The 13602-nt window shown below is 57.4% G+C and overlaps 1 protein-coding gene across 1 annotated transcript in view; it reads right to left on the bottom strand.

The window, feature by feature from the left end:
• CELSR1 (cadherin EGF LAG seven-pass G-type receptor 1) overlaps positions 1 to 13602 on the bottom strand; it is a 162720-nt gene that overhangs the window by 62253 nt on the left and 86865 nt on the right. The window contains exons 6-8 of the mRNA XM_061125630.1: positions 2545 to 2702; positions 1338 to 1501; positions 832 to 957 (exon numbers count right to left, since the gene is read on the bottom strand). Coding sequence (XP_060981613.1) covers positions 832 to 957; positions 1338 to 1501; positions 2545 to 2702 — 448 coding nt within the window. The remainder of the gene's footprint in view (positions 1 to 831; positions 958 to 1337; positions 1502 to 2544; positions 2703 to 13602) is intronic.

Raw genomic sequence — 13602 nt, 5'->3', positions numbered from 1 at the left:
CCACAAACAGCCACAGGAGAACCCCGAGCCCATCCCTCGGGGCGTGCAGGCTGGGGTGAGGAGCGACAGCCTTCTATGGAGAGTCTGTGGGTTGGGGGCCAGCGGGCGGCTGCAGGCAGGACTTCCCCAGGCCATCAACTCACTAACGGGCTCCGGGCAACTCCAAACCTGGCAACCGTGGGGTTGCAAAAGTCACACGTGATTGAGCAACTGCACAACAACAACGTCTCCAAGGCAGATCCAGGGAGAGGGTCCAAGCGGATCTGGCCTCCATCTGCCCCCTTCGGTCTACCATAACTTTAAGGAGTGTCAGTGGTTTTTAAATCACGACTCTTATTCAATACCGTGCTGCTTCAAAATGAACGAATCATTTAAAACCTGCCAGTCTCTACAACAGCAGGGGTGGGGTTGGGGGAGGGGTGGCGACGCTTTGATGCCCACCATGTGTGCGGTCCGGCGGGGAGGCAGCCAGCCGGCAGAGCCCTGGGGTGGTGAGAAGGGGCGTGGGGGCGCGGGGCCTGGGGAGCTGCCCCTGCAGGCCTCAGGGTGCCCGTGAGGAGACACACAGCCCCGAGGAGGCTCATCCAGGCCCCACCTGCTCCTCTGACCCTCGTGGATTCCCCATGTCACGCTGGTCTGGCTCACGCGAAGGGCTGGGTCCTGCAGACCCGTCCTGGGTGCCCAGCCTCCGCTCCGACATCACACACCACGGTGCCCCCAGCCCAGGCCCTGGGCCTGCCCTGCCCCCTGGCTCCCCAGCAGGACCCAGGCCTGGGGACACACGTGTCCCGGGGAGGCTGGGGCGCCGGGCACCCACCCGCCAGCACCCACCTTGCTCGCAGTTCTTGCCGCCGAAGCGGAGCGGGCACTCGCACAGGTACGTGCTCCAGCCACTGACACATGTGCCCCCGTTCTGACACCAGGCCCCGTCGCAGAAGTTCCGCTGAGCAGCGCAGCCTGGAGGCAGAGTGCGGGGCATGGGCTCGGAGCGGGAGACGGAGCGGGTGGGGTGGGGGGTCTCCGTGCCTCCCAGCACCGACCCAGCATCAGGGAGGTGTAGCCCACGGACGCGGCTGGAGGGGCAGCGGGCGGACCCGGGCCCCTCTGGGGGCCTGAGACGGCGTGGAACGCCCATGTCTGGAGGCCCGGGGCCGTGGGCCCAGCCCGCCAGCCGGCCGGGCCACCTGGGGACCTGGGATTGTGCGTCTGGGACGGCGGCAGGCCCGCCACAGCCACACCAGGCCCGAGGGTGGCCGGGCCCACGGGCTCAGCCCCCCGGGAGGTGGAGGTGGCCCTCCCCACCTGGCCGCCGCGGCCGCACGGCGCCCCCGCCGCACCTGCCCTGGTGCCGTTGTTGGCGATGAAGCTGGCCATGTCCACGTGCCGGCCATCGATGGACAGGTTCCGCATGCAGCCCACGAACTGCCGGTTCCGCACCGGGAAGTCTTCGGGCAGGTTGGGGACGCCCCCCAGGAGCAGCGGCCCGGTCAGGTCCAGGGACCTGCGGAGGCAAGGTCAGCCGCTGAGACGGCGGGGTTCCGAGGGGGCCCCTGGCGTTGCCATAGTCACCATGACCTCAGCCGCAGGGCTTGCGCGTCACCCTGAGCAGCAGTGAATCCAACAGGTGGGCAGGCCAAGGAGGCAGGCAGCCGAGAGGCCTGAACACACGTGGCAGATCCTGCTTCCGGGGCCACCCCGGCTCTCAGCCTCTCCGTGCCTCGGTTTCCCCGCTCGCGTCAGATCCTGACAAACCGGAGGTTTCGGGTGACTGCCCCGAGTCCTGCCCGCTGGCCTGGCCCATCCACACCACAACAGGACGCGCAGAGCCGAACAGCGCTGCCACCTGCCTCTGGTCCCCAACGACCTTGAGCGGAGGTCACGGCAAACTCGAACCCTGGTTCTGCAGGTGCACACCCGTCCCATCACTGAGCCGGGGGCGCCCCCCTGCACCACAGCCGGGGGCGGGGAGCCGAGGAAACAGGCGTGTTCCATGCCGGATGCCCCAGCAGACCAGGCTCAACTAGCCGTGGGATTCAGAGCTTAGTGAACATCCCACCCAAGCAATCCAAGTTGAGTCCAGCACGGACCCTTCTTGCCCTGCGACTGGAAACGTCCACCTCAGCATGTCTCTGCCTGGGGTTAGGATGGGCCCCGGGGACCCCGGCATCCAGTGATGACACAGACACTTGAATCTAACAGAGGGCTCACTGACCCAGCCCTCGATCGCAAGGACCAGCACTTTCTGGAAAAAAGCCAGGGCTCCCGTGGAGACAGGGCTGGCCGGCGGCTTCTGGGCTCAGCACGCCGGCCATCACAACCCTGGGCATGGCTGGGCCACCGCTCTGGCAGATGAGTCTAAGGGGACTTGTTCTGGGGGGCTTTGACATATTGAGGGATGAGGGAGGAAACGCGACTGCACCCCAGATTGGGACTGCCAGGACTCCAGGCCCAGAGTGCCCAGAGCGGCGTCCCGTCCTGGGTGACCCCTCCGGGGCAGCGGTCATGGACGGGGCACGCTGCAGGGCCCGCTCCCGGGACACTCACTTCTTGGAGCCGCTCTGAGTGCCCTGGGCAGCACAGCTGTAGTTCCCGACGAAGCTGCCGAAGCGCACGGCCACGGCCGTGTCACAGTCGTCCACGGTCACCACGGCCACCTTCTCTCCGGACGGCCCGTGGGGCAGGCCCAGGCGGCCGATGTTGGGCTGGGGGACGAGAAAGCCGTCAGCGTGACCTCCCGCCAGTGCCCCCAGCCGGATCCCCAGCCCCGGCACACACGCCCCCCCCAACACCCCCCCAGCCTGGTTTTAAATTAGCCTCCAAACCAGCTGTACTGGGTGAACAGGGAGCCCCCCAAACTTATGTCCCTCCCAGAACCCCAGAATGTGGCCTTGTTTGGGAAGCTGGCGTCTGGCAGATGTAACTGGTTGGGCTGAGTGTCCTTACAAGGAAGGCACACACACAGTCACCCAGGGAGATGTCGTGTGACGATGGAGGCAGACGCAGGTGACGCTGCCACAGCCGAGGGCGCCAGCACCCCAGACCCTGACGGAGACGAAAAGGACTGTGCCCTGGAGCCCTCGGGAGGCCCTGCACACAGCTGATCCCAGACGCCCGTCTCCAGGACGGGGGAGACCTGTCTGCTGTCAGCCCCCCAGTTTGTGTTTCATTCCCAACACCAAAGCCCCGGGACCCCTCCTTGTGAATATCCGCGTGAGTCCAAGCTCTGGCTGGACTGTGTCCACGCGCCTCCTGACCTGGTTCCTGGGGTGCAGGCTGCAGAGTCAGCGCTCCCCCACCCGGCGGGGTACCCCCCATCTGGGCCACGAAGATGGCAACTCCAGGAGCTCACAGTCACCCCTCGAGGGCTCACGCCCTTCCTGGCCCGGGAGTGACCCTCCAGCCCCTTTTGCTGGCCCGAGGTCAGCCACCCTCTGTGCCCAGACCAGCAGTCAGCGTCCTCCCCAGCTCCCCGCCTTCCCCGGCATCCCCGAAACTCACACACTCGGTCTCCCTGCCCAGGGCTGGTCAGGAGAATCCCCTGGGACCATGATGCAGGGGGCAGCCTGCTCACTTCTGGAAGAAGGGGGTTCCCCAACTGGGGAGGCTGGAGTTCACATCCAAGGACTGACGCCCTCTTCCTGGGCAGCCCACTCATCCTGGGCATTCGTCACCAGTCCCCCAGCCGGCTGGCCCTTGGAGACACCCAGCACACTCGCGCGACAGCCATCAGGCTCCTTTTAGCGGGAGACGCCGCGCCTGTTCACACCAGCCACATCATATAGGCCGGGGCACTGTTCCGGAAATGCAGAGGGCAGGCTCGGGTGGCGCCAGGCACCTGAGCCCCCTTCCCCATCTGCACAGCCTTGACAAGCCCTGCCTCCTGTGAGGGGGCATGCTGCCTAACCCAGAGGGCCACCATGCTTCACCATCTGCACGCGACACGTGGGGGCCCCTTCCTCACCCACAGGGAACATTTGCTCCCAGTCCCAGTGGGGACCATCCATCAGCCCCAAGAGCAAGGGCTCAGGGCCTCCACATGATAGCTCTGGGGTCCAGTCGAGTTTATAATGATGCAATTCAATGCTTCTTTATGATAATATTGGAAATTGGGAGTTGTAAAAACATAGAGAATTTAAATCATCCTCGACGTCGTTTAACGGGGAAATAACAATTATACAGTTCATTCCAAACCTTAGGTTTTCTTCTTTCTAAACCTTCAGTTTTTTAATGGGAACCAAAAAAGTATCCATTTGATTGAGGATGCTGGGCCAAAGGGCAGGACGTGGAGCTTTTGGTAACAGGGGCTCAGCCAGGCAGCCAAGTAGTGTGACTCCAGGAGGCCTCATTCACCCTGGTACCCTCTGGACTTGTGCAGCGCACAGCCTACATCGCTGTACATGGCAACCCCAGCCGAGCCTTCTGCTTCCTCCTTGGCCAACCATCTGACTCGGACAAGGCCATCACTACACCTTAGTTTCTCTGTCTACAAGACGAAGATTTAATGTTAGGATACCCATCCTCTCTGCACTACAGGGCCTTCCAGAGTGACATCAACATAAGACGCTGGAGTCTCCCTCGAACCCTTCTCGGGTAAATCCAGCAGAAGGCTCACCCTGCCCCTTGATATCCCAGCTCACGCATAACCCTCTCCGTTTTCTTTTGCGTCAGTTGATGAGATCACAAGGCTGGCTAAGCTATTCCCTTAAAGATTTCACCTTTGGTTAAGCAACAGTTAGATAAGTATAAAAAATAACCTGCTTTCTCGCTCTGTAATAGCAGCCCCCTTTAGAGAACACGTCCAAGTGCCCATTACGAGATGCTTAAGTATTAGGTGCGATCCCGGGGAAAGAACCGTCCTCCAGATGTGCAAGCCTCGTATTATCTTTACAACTTGCAATTTACATTTTTGGGGATGGGTGTGAGCCTTCCAGAGGAAGGACGTAAACAGCATTTATACTTGGGAGGCGCTAATGAAATGAAGCTGTTGTTTACACAACTGCGGTTGTTGTAAATTGCTGCTGATAATCAGCAGCTCAGAGCCACTGGCTTCAAACGGAAATGATGAGGAAAACGGAAAAACAAAAAAATCAGCATTTGTAGGTACAGCAGCCCTTACGGACCTGAGACAGAGTTCACTGGTCAGACAGATTTCGGAGTCTGGCGTTACTTCATTAAAGCAGCAATGGGGGAAACAGACGCGGATCGGCATCTGCTTCTTCATTCCTGCTTCCAGATCCACCCGCCACTGGGCCAAAGGAGACAGCGCTTTGGCCCACAGAACCGAGCACCCTCAGAGTAAGAACCGTGAGTACCAGCAGGAGAGACGCAGAGGGAGGTTTCGGGGAGGAGCCACGACATCCCAGGGCCAGCGTCCGACTCCGCAGCATGGCGTGCTGCTCCAGAACCAGCAGAACGCCGGGCCGGCCGGCCTCACACCCAGGCCAACTGTCCACGTGTGGTCAGGATCGCCAGGAGAACAATAAGGGAGCTGGGGGAAGGCTGTGGGTAACAGGAACCAAAGCTGCAGCGACTCAGAACACAAGGACGAGGGTCCTCAAAGAGCTCAACACAGCTACCACGAGACCCGGGCCTTCCCTGGAGGCTCAGTGGTCAAGAACCCACCTGCAGCGCAAGAGATGCAGGAGATGCGGGTTTGATCCCTGGGTCGGGAAGATTCCCTGGAGGAGGGCATGGCAACCCACTCCAGTATTCTTGCCTGGAGAATCCCATGGACAGAGGAGCCTCGTGGGCTACAGTCTGTGGGTTTGCAGAGCCGGACACGACTGAGAACTGAGCGTAAGCCCCTCGTGACCCAGGAAACCGCTGCTGGGAACAGACCCCAGAGAAAGAGAACCGAACGCAGGGACTCAGACAAAAACCTGTTCACAAAAGGTCTCAGTGGCCCTTTTCACAACAGCTAAAAGGCAAAACCACCCCCAAAGTCCCTCAACAAATGAATGGATACACAGAATGTGGTATATCCGTTCAACGGACTATTATTCAGCCAGCGAAAAGGAATGAAATACTGTCATATGTAACAACGTGGGTGAACCTCCAAGACGTTATGGCAAGTGAGAGGAGCCGGGCACAGAAGCCTTCCGTGCCAGGCAACACACATCACGCGCTGTGTGACCCAGTTTATGTGATGTACCCGGGACAGGCAGATATGCAGAAAGGAGAGGAGTGATTTCAGGGGGCTGGCGTGGTGGTGGATTGGGAGGGGCTGCTACTGAGTACAGAGTTTCCTTTCAGGGTGATGGAAATATCTCAGATCCAGATAAAGGTGGTGGCTGCACAACATCACGAATGTACTAAATGCCACTTTAAATGGCTAATTCTATGTAAATTTCACCCAATTAGAAAAAAAAAAGATTGGATGGACACCCAGCATTCACCTTCCCCATTTTTTTTAATCTGTCAAATGAGGATAAACTGCATTCCAAAGCCTTCCTAGCGAGACTCACAAGCAATTACAGGCAGAAAGAGCAGTGAACGTTCTCCATCAGGCTTGGGAAGGGTGTGTGCTGACACAGTCAGCCTGACTCGGGGGTCAGGGTAACAAAGACCCCAGCAAGGGTGTCTGATCTGGGCTCAGCTCATCCATCTTGGTCGAGGGAAGACCTAGCGTGGGTGGATGGCCGGCAGGTGGGAGAGGAATCAGGACGATCGAGAGGTGGCCGCGGCGCCTGGCTCAGGTGCACACAGCCACCCGCGTGCTGGCAGGAGGGATGTGACGTGAGTGGTTCACGCGAGCGTCCAGGGCGAGACGGGGGCTGGGGAGGAGGAGCACGGGAGGCTCTGCGGGTGCGGAGGGCAGGAGCAAAGACGGCGAGGTGAAGGCAGCTGCCCCTTCGTATCCCTAGGATGAGCTTTTAAAGTCTGTGCGAGAGAAAAAGACGGCTGGGAATAAGGGGCCACGTGGCAGTACACGAGTCATCTCACTTCTCACGTGAGAGGGGCTCTGGGCACAGGACAGGTAAAGGCCCGAGTCCCTGACCTTCCCTGCTGGGGCCTGGCCCCAGGCGGCAGCTATCCCGGCCGGGGCATCCCTGCCCCTTCTCACCCCCAGCCCTGCCCCACAGCGGCCTGGCGTGGACACCCAGGGGCCGAGGGAAGCCAGCATAAGATCGAGACCTGGAGGCACAAGCCAGCAGGCAGGGTCTGCAGGAGGGACGGGCCACACCACGCTGAGTGCACAGGCCGCCCTGAGCAGAACCCACCATGGGCAGGTGGAATCGGGGCCAGCGAGGACAGACCCACCGTGCCCACCCCTGAGAAGAGATCTGAAGGATGCTGTGTGCGTCGGGGGGACCAAAACAACCAGCTTCGCAAATCTGTGTGGATCCGGGTTCCTGGCTCCTGGCGCACCCACCCGCAGTCATCACTTGGGATCTGCCCCTTTTTATTTCCCTTCAGCTATTCCTTCTCCCCGGGCGGCCCCCCCTCCCCGGGCTTTTCCATTCAGGGGTCCCGGAGCGGCCCGTGGGGACTGTGACACAATGGGGCTTGGTCCTTACGAAGTGCTCATATTTCTGCAGCCTTTTAACCTGCTGCAGACAATTCCTCATCGGGGAGGCGGACGGGGTTCAATTTCAAATGCTGGATGCAAGGGAAGGAGGCGTGGGGGGGGCCCTCGAAACCAGATACCAGGAGGGGCAAGTCTTGGGAACGAAATAGATTCACGCTCTGTGTCAGAAATGATTAACCGACGTTCATATCAAAGAATTCACAGACGGCTGGGCCTGAGGAATGTCACAAAGGGTCAAAATGCAGCCGTCACAAAGGGTCAAAATGCAGCCGGGAGTGCGTACATGCGAGGCTCAGACCCAACCACTGGGCCAGCTGAACGAAGCCCACTGGACTGGGGGCACACCAAGACGTGGCGAATCCCTGGCCCAGGCACACAGGTGAGGCATGGCTGCTCCGAAGCAGGCGTGGTGTTTTTCTCTGATGCTAAGTGGTGGACGAGAGGAGAAAACATCCAGGCACACACACTCCCAGGATCCAAACCAAACGGCCAGGGAGCCTTCCAACAGGACTTGGCGGGAACTCCAGCAGCAGATCAAGGTGCTGCGTCCCCAGGGGCCCAGGTTGGGTCTGCGGGGGAGCGCCCCACATGCAGACAGTCGCTGGGTGTTCTGGTAGCGACTCTGACGCTCAGCTTCCCCGCCTGTAACACACAGGTGGGAATGCCCTCCTGCCCCCTAGGCAGGCTGCAGCCCCTCCCAGACCCTGAGCACTAACCAGGCCTCCACACAGGGGCCCTGGGCTCCGCGATGGAGAGCTAGGTCCACATCTCTTATGGGAAGGGATTCGCCCCAATGCCACCCAGGCAGGAGCAGAGAAGGAAGGTGGGATGCAAGTTAGTGGATGCAAACTGTTGAATACACAGTAGACGTACAACATCCACGGTGCACCACAGGGAACTATGTTCAATGTTCCGGGGTAAAACCACAGTGGAAAAGAGTGTCTATGAATCCCTTTTCTGTGCAGCAGAAATTAAACCCAACATTGTAAATCAACTATGCTTCAATAAAATGTAGAAAAAAGGTCATTTCACCTTCTTCAACGGAAAAGGAAATGGCAACCCACTCCAGTATTCTTGTCTGGGAAACCCCATGGGCAGAGAAGCCTGGTGGGCTACAGTCCAGGAGGTCGCAAGAGTCGGACATGACTTAGTGACTAAACAACAACCTTCTTCAATGAAATTGTCAGGAGGAGTTCAGAGTTCCGCCAGATGAAGCAGTAAACATATTTACTTCTTGAATTTAACATTAAGACCTAAGCCCAAGCCTTCTTGACCCTGCTCCTCTGAGACATGGGACACCCACAGCCTCGGATGGACACAGCGTCCCCCAGGGCGTGGGCAGCTCACTGCTGTATGGAAGCCGGACGGGGCCGCCTGGCGGGGCACACAGCTGGCAGAAAGGGGCACCCGCTCCTGACTCTTCGCCTGCCGGGGACCTGGGGCAGGGGACGCAGTGCCCAGCTGGGCAGCATCTCCTGGAGGGAGGCTAAGTCCAGCGTCATTGGGAAGAGTGGACCCGGGCCCCGGGCCGAGTCCCGGGTACTGGGCTGGCTGTCACAGCAACGCAGTCAGGGCCCAAGGCTGGCAGGGGCCAGGGGACAGCAGTGTCCACAGCCTCCGATGAGCATCACCTCCAAAAGGCCAAGAGGTCACATCCTGACCCCACTTAGCAAAGTCCCCTGACTCCCACCCTCCACCCCAGACCCCTGAGCCAGGTTCAGCCGTAAAACCGAGGTGAAAACGGGGCCTCCCGGGTGGGATTAAATGCACAGGGACGTTTGTGAAGGGAACGTTCCAGGAAGTTTGCTGCTGCCGTGCTGTTGCTAAGAAAGGCGGGAAGAAAGCCAAAAAACACACAAATGGCTGTTCTCCCTGTATTTTCGCTGCCCTATTTTCCTGCATTAAAAATATATAGCTTCTTTTTTTTTTTTTTTTTAGTGGAGTGCAGTTTATTACACCGGCGGGCCCAAGGCAGAGTCTCCTCTTAGCCAAGGACCCCGACCAGCATTTGTGAAAATCTTTTATACCCCATGTGTACGCGTCCAAACCCACCACCCCAATTCCCTTGAGACTTACATAAACAAAGGAAGGGTAAATACAACTACAATAACCCCATCATTCACGTGTTATGTGTTCAAACAGTCAATAATCAATAAGCCCGCAGTTACATTCCAAATAGTATAGCTTCTTTTTTTAACACCTTTAAAGAAAAAAACAAGAGTTCCCTAGCAGCCCAGTGGTTAGGACTTGGGAGTTTAACTGCCATGGCCCCGGGTTCAGTTTCTGGTTGGGAAAGTAAGATCCTGCAAGCGGCAACCACACAGTCAAAACGAAAAAAACTAGGAGCAGTTAGCAGCCTGGACTCAGCGCATCTTCACAGCAGCCTCCGGTGCTTCTCCAGGGCGCAGAGCATCGCTCAGCTCTGAGTCCCTCACGTGTCCAGCTGTCCAACAGAATATTGGGCTGTGAGAATGGACCCTTTTTATTTGGGGAGCATTAAAAAGAAAAGAGTTTTTACAAGGATCAGAGCCAACCAACTGGTCACCTGAACACGGACCACAGCAGAGCCGTCCGTTTCTCAGGCAACGCGGTGACCCGACTCCTGAGGACTGTGGCCACAGGTCAAAGGAAGTGCTTTTGTGATGGCTGCTCAGACGTGGGAGAGCCCAGGGCTGGGAGGCAGAGGTTCGTCAAGTGTGGCCTGTGCGCTTGGCACTGTGTGTAAAGAAGCGTCTCCTACAGGCCCCAGTGAGCTCCGTGGGGACGCCAGCCCTTCACCAGGTGCGGCCCTTCACCAGACAAGCTCGGGGGCCGGTGAGCGGGGGCCAGGAATGTCTGAGCTGCTGACCCCGCCAGGCCGGGTCCCTTGTCTGTATCTGCCTGGCCAGCAGGCTCCTCAAGTTTTCTGGGAACCTGGGAGTTCATGCAGCTTTGCTCCAAGGGGGTCTCTTCTCCAATGACAGATGGAGGGCTTAAGGTCGGGGTTCTTTCCATTTACATAGTGCCTTCTTGGAAAGTTGGGGGAACACGTTCCTTCTTTTAGGGGCTCTGTGGACCAGAAGCTGCTTGACACAAAGTGGAGACCCCTTAAGCGCCCTGCAAGACGCGCACGCCCTGCATCCCTGGGGTCTATGACTCTGACGTCGGCTGCTCCCAGCTGGACCAGAGTCGAGGGAGGGGCCCTTCGTAGGGTCCAAGAGAGAAAGGAAGGCGGCCTCAGCAATGACACGTCTTTGGGCTGTCAGGGTTTGCAGGCTACGGGTCATCTTTCTAGAAAACCTTCTCGGACAAAGAGAGACAGGCTTTCAAGAAGCATCCATACTCACACTCAAGCGTACACACACACACACACACACACACACTGTCTTGCAAAGCTCCTTCTTGCTCCCGCTGGGACCCCAATGGGATTGTCTCTGTCCCCAGAGTGTGCATGGCCACAAAGAGACCCCAGGATCCTCAGCTTCTCCCTACAGACCCCCAGCGCCTCCCAGTTGCCTCCACCCTCTTCCTGATCAGCCTCCCTGCCCCTACCTCAGGTGCGCAAGCCCCTAAGATGCCGTGCAGTGGTGGGAACAGGGCTGGGTCGGTGGGGAGAAGGCAGGGGTGAGGCCTGAAAGGGCTGGGAAGGTGGGGGAGAGGGGAGGGCAGAGCAGGAGGGCACCGGCGGGTGAGCTCCGTCCAGCCCCGACCCCGACCCTCCGTGTCCTCCCCCCAGGCTGGACATGAGGACCTCAGCAGGGACAGGCTGGTCCTGGGGAGGCAGGGGGCAGGGGTGAAGAAAGGGGGCGGCCTGGGAGGGCAGGGGGCTCGGGGCGGGCAGTGTTTCATTGAAGAGCATTGGGGGGCAGTGACGGGGGGCTGAGTGGGCACGCGGGGTGGGACAAGGCGGCCGGTGGAGCCGCCTTGAGCTCCGGGCTGCGGGCAACTTTCCACGACAGGCGGGGATCGGGGGCCCCGGGTGGGGCTGAGTGATTGTGTTTCCATAGCAGGTGACTCTGCCCTCTGATGGGGTGTGTGTGGAAAGGAAGCAGGTGGGCGCCCCACCCGCTTGGGGACTGGGTTCCCACTGCGGTCACAGGAACATCGATGTCAGACGTTGATCGGCTACCCACGGGTCCAGACACAAACAGGGACCATTCCTGTCCCCAGAAACTGACCAAGGAAAGCAGGAAACCCCGCCGGAGAGAAACAAAACGATTCACACCCCAGACCTCGGACTCAGGCTGGAATGGGTGAGCCTGCCTGGTAGGAACTGAGCGTGTGCAGTGCGTCCCACCGACGCGTCTGCAAGGCTCCCAGGCTACCACTTCCGTGAGTGGGATGAGCAAGGCTAAGAAGAGCCCGTGCAGACGGGGGACAGTAACCAGCCCACCAGGCCCTCTGCATCACGAAGGGTTGATGTACTTGGCAAACGCCTACCTACACTTGAAAAAAGTTTAGCTTCCTTATCTTGTACCTGCTTTGAATCAAATGATTGTCTAAATGGAAAATTTTTTAGAAAAGAAAACAAAAATGGTTCACGAGCCCATCACCCAGATGACTCCTACTGTATTCTTTAATAAAAGAAAACATGAAACACGTAAAATGTTACAGGAAGTTATAAAGTGAACACGAAGGCCTCCTCCTTTCTCATTAACCGTATTCCCAAAGGCATCCACATGCGGTGGACTCTCTGCAGAAAGAGTTGCAACAATGCCTCCTGTCACCGAATCACAGGAATAATAAACAGCTGATGTCTCAAGATACCATGCGTGGGATGGCTTAGGACCCAGCACAGCTATCTGATCTGTGCTGTTGATGGATTTGCTTTGGGGGGGAGGAGGGTGCCCTTCAGAAAAAAAATTTGTGTATGCCAGCACATATTTGCCCATCTTTCAAAGTTCTTTTAATTAAGTTCTTGAGTTAATTTTAGATGCACACGCAATTCTAAAAAATAAGCGAGATCTGAGGTGCCCTTCACCCAGTTTCCGCCAACTGTAAACATCACAGCCCAGATGTGGATGCTGATACTGTCAGGACACAGAGCGTTTCCATCAGCAAGGGGACCCCACCCACTTCCCTCCCACTGCCCCCAGCCCAGGCAGCCACTCATCCGTGCTCCAGGCCCATCACGCCGTCTTTCAGGAGTGATATACAGATGGAACCACATAGTACGCAAGCTCAGTTCAGTTCAGTTCGGTCGCTCACTCATGTCCGACTCTTTGCGACCCCATGGACTGCAGCACACCAGGCCTCCCTGTCCATCACCGATTCCCAGAGTTTACTCAAACTCATGTCCATTGGGTCAGTGATGCCATCCAACCATCTCATCCTCTGTCATCCCCTTCTCCTCCCACTTTCAATCTTTCCCAGCATCAGGGTCTTTTCAAATAAGTCAGCTCTTCACATCACGCGGCCAAAGTATTGGAGTTGCAGCTTCCAATGAACACTCAGGACTGATTTCCTTTAGGATGGACTGGTTGGATCTCCTTGCAGTCCAAGGGACTCTCAAGAGTCTTCTCCAACACCACACTTCAAAAGCATCAATTCTCGGCGCTCAGCTTTCTTTGTAGCTCACATCCATGCATGACTGCTGGAAAAGCCACAGCTTTGACTAGACGGACCTCTGTTGGCACAAACTCATGAGGCTGGTTCTCCCCGGTCAGCGTCCTTTTCTCTTACATGTATCAGAACTTCTTCCTGTCTTGTTACTGAGTGGTGTTCCGAGTTCCGTGGTGTGTGGATGTACACAGTCTGCTTAACTATTCAGTTTGGGAATGTTAGGGAAAAAAGCTGCCGTGAAGCTTTGCGTAGAGTTGTATCTACAGACACGAGAGTCATTGGTCTATAGCTTTTTTTGGTAGTGTCTTCATCTGATTTTGGTATTAACTTCACAAAACGGACTGGAAATGTTCCCTCCTCTTCTATTTTCTGAAACACACTGTACAGAATCGGTGTAATTCCTGAAACATTTGATAGAACTCTCAGGTGAAACCACTGGAACCTGGAGATTTCATTTTGGGGAGTTTTTAAAGTACAATTTCCTTAATAGTAACGTAGTTGTTTGAATTAGTTATTTCGTATTGGTTGAATTA

This window comes from Dama dama, chromosome 22 (genome assembly GCF_033118175.1).
Source record: "Dama dama isolate Ldn47 chromosome 22, ASM3311817v1, whole genome shotgun sequence".
NCBI lineage: Eukaryota > Metazoa > Chordata > Mammalia > Artiodactyla > Cervidae > Dama > Dama dama.
This window is presented reverse-complemented; position numbering and strand designations above follow the sequence as displayed.